The sequence below is a fragment of the Kickxella alabastrina genome (assembly GCF_025024165.1).
Source record: "Kickxella alabastrina strain RSA 675 chromosome Unknown BX661scaffold_75, whole genome shotgun sequence".
In the NCBI taxonomy this organism is placed as follows: domain Eukaryota; kingdom Fungi; phylum Kickxellomycota; class Kickxellomycetes; order Kickxellales; family Kickxellaceae; genus Kickxella; species Kickxella alabastrina.
In genome coordinates, this window is record NW_026251546.1 from 5,418 (window position 1) to 6,690 (window position 1,273).

At 50.3% G+C, this 1,273-nt stretch overlaps 1 protein-coding gene across 1 annotated transcript; it reads left to right on the forward strand.

The window, feature by feature from the left end:
* Positions 1-293: 293 nt before the first annotated feature.
* On the forward strand, positions 294-842 carry BX661DRAFT_147682 (gluconate transport inducer 1/Pac2; the record flags this gene model as incomplete). The annotated part of the gene is made up of 1 exon (XM_051533210.1): positions 294-842. A coding segment is annotated over one exon (549 nt), but the record flags the coding sequence as incomplete, so codon positions are not given.
* Between the last annotated feature and the right edge of the window lie 431 nt (positions 843-1,273).

A 1,273-nucleotide genomic window follows, 5' to 3' on the forward strand; every position in this document is an offset into this window, starting at 1 on the left:
TTTCGTTCGTTTTTATTATTTTGTCTTTAGTTCTTTGTCAATTTTTTATTTTTCTACTTTCGTACACCAATTTTCCCTACATATCCTTCATATATTGTCTATTTTCCAGCCACCATCTATACACAAGGGTATATCAATAATATCGGTCTCCTGACATAAGGACAGCCACTTCAAATACAATCCGTACTTTATTTTATTCATCCTTTCACTTTGGTGCGCACTTGTCCGTCTTTATTTTTTTAGCCAGTTATCATACACCCGCATTTTTCTTGATTATTCTTTAAATTTAAATAATGGCAGAAACATACCACGGCTTCATCGACACCGCCCACGACGCCCTGCTTATATTTGAGGCATGCAACAACGGGTTTCTTTCTCGCGTGCAACGCCGGTTTAGCGACCGTGAGCGCCAAAACATCCGCTCCGGAGCAGTGTATGTCTGGGACGAGGAAGAAACAGGCATGCGGAGATGGACCGACGGACGCACATGGTCGCCATCCCGGGTCCACGGCTGCTTCCTAATATACTACGAGATAGAGGGACGCCGGCACCAATTTATTAACAAAAACACCACCAACAACGGAAGCAGCTCGCGCAACTCGCCTCGCAGCGGCCAGATAGAGTCGTCACCTTTTCAGTCCTACGACCTTTGCCCGCCCAACATCATGCAAAAGAAGCAAGGCCTGATTAAAAAGGCGCTGTCGCTGTGCACAAACGACAAACGCAGATTGCACCTTGTTTGCTATTATTCGCGCGAGGATTTGAAGGCCGGCTGCCTAGGATCGCCGACGAATGATTCGCGCTTTGCCGGGATCCAGGTCTTTGAGGATCGCTATCCCGAAATTGGCCATGGAATGGGCCGCGCCGAACGTTATGGCAATGGTCGTGGTCGCACATCAGCAGAAACTCGTCCGTGGGATCCAACATTGCCCGAAGCGCCAATCGTCACCAGAAATGGGCCGCCTGCCTACGTACGCTCATCCATGACTATAGAAAAGCGCTCCCGCTCTTACCGAAATGAGGTTTTCAGGTATCCCAACTACGGACCATATGCTGGCCCAGTTCGTCACGTCAATGCCCCTACTTTGCAGGGTCCTTCTAGCTACCCATCACAGGGATATCCGCACAACGGAGATGATAACGACGCCAACCCTCAAGGCACGCCTTTTCCGGGTGTGCAGCCCACCCCTATACCAAGGAGCTACACGCCGTCGGCTGCGGCAGAGTCGACTCCGCCGATGGTAAAGTTGAGCGGTGCAATGCCGACGCACGG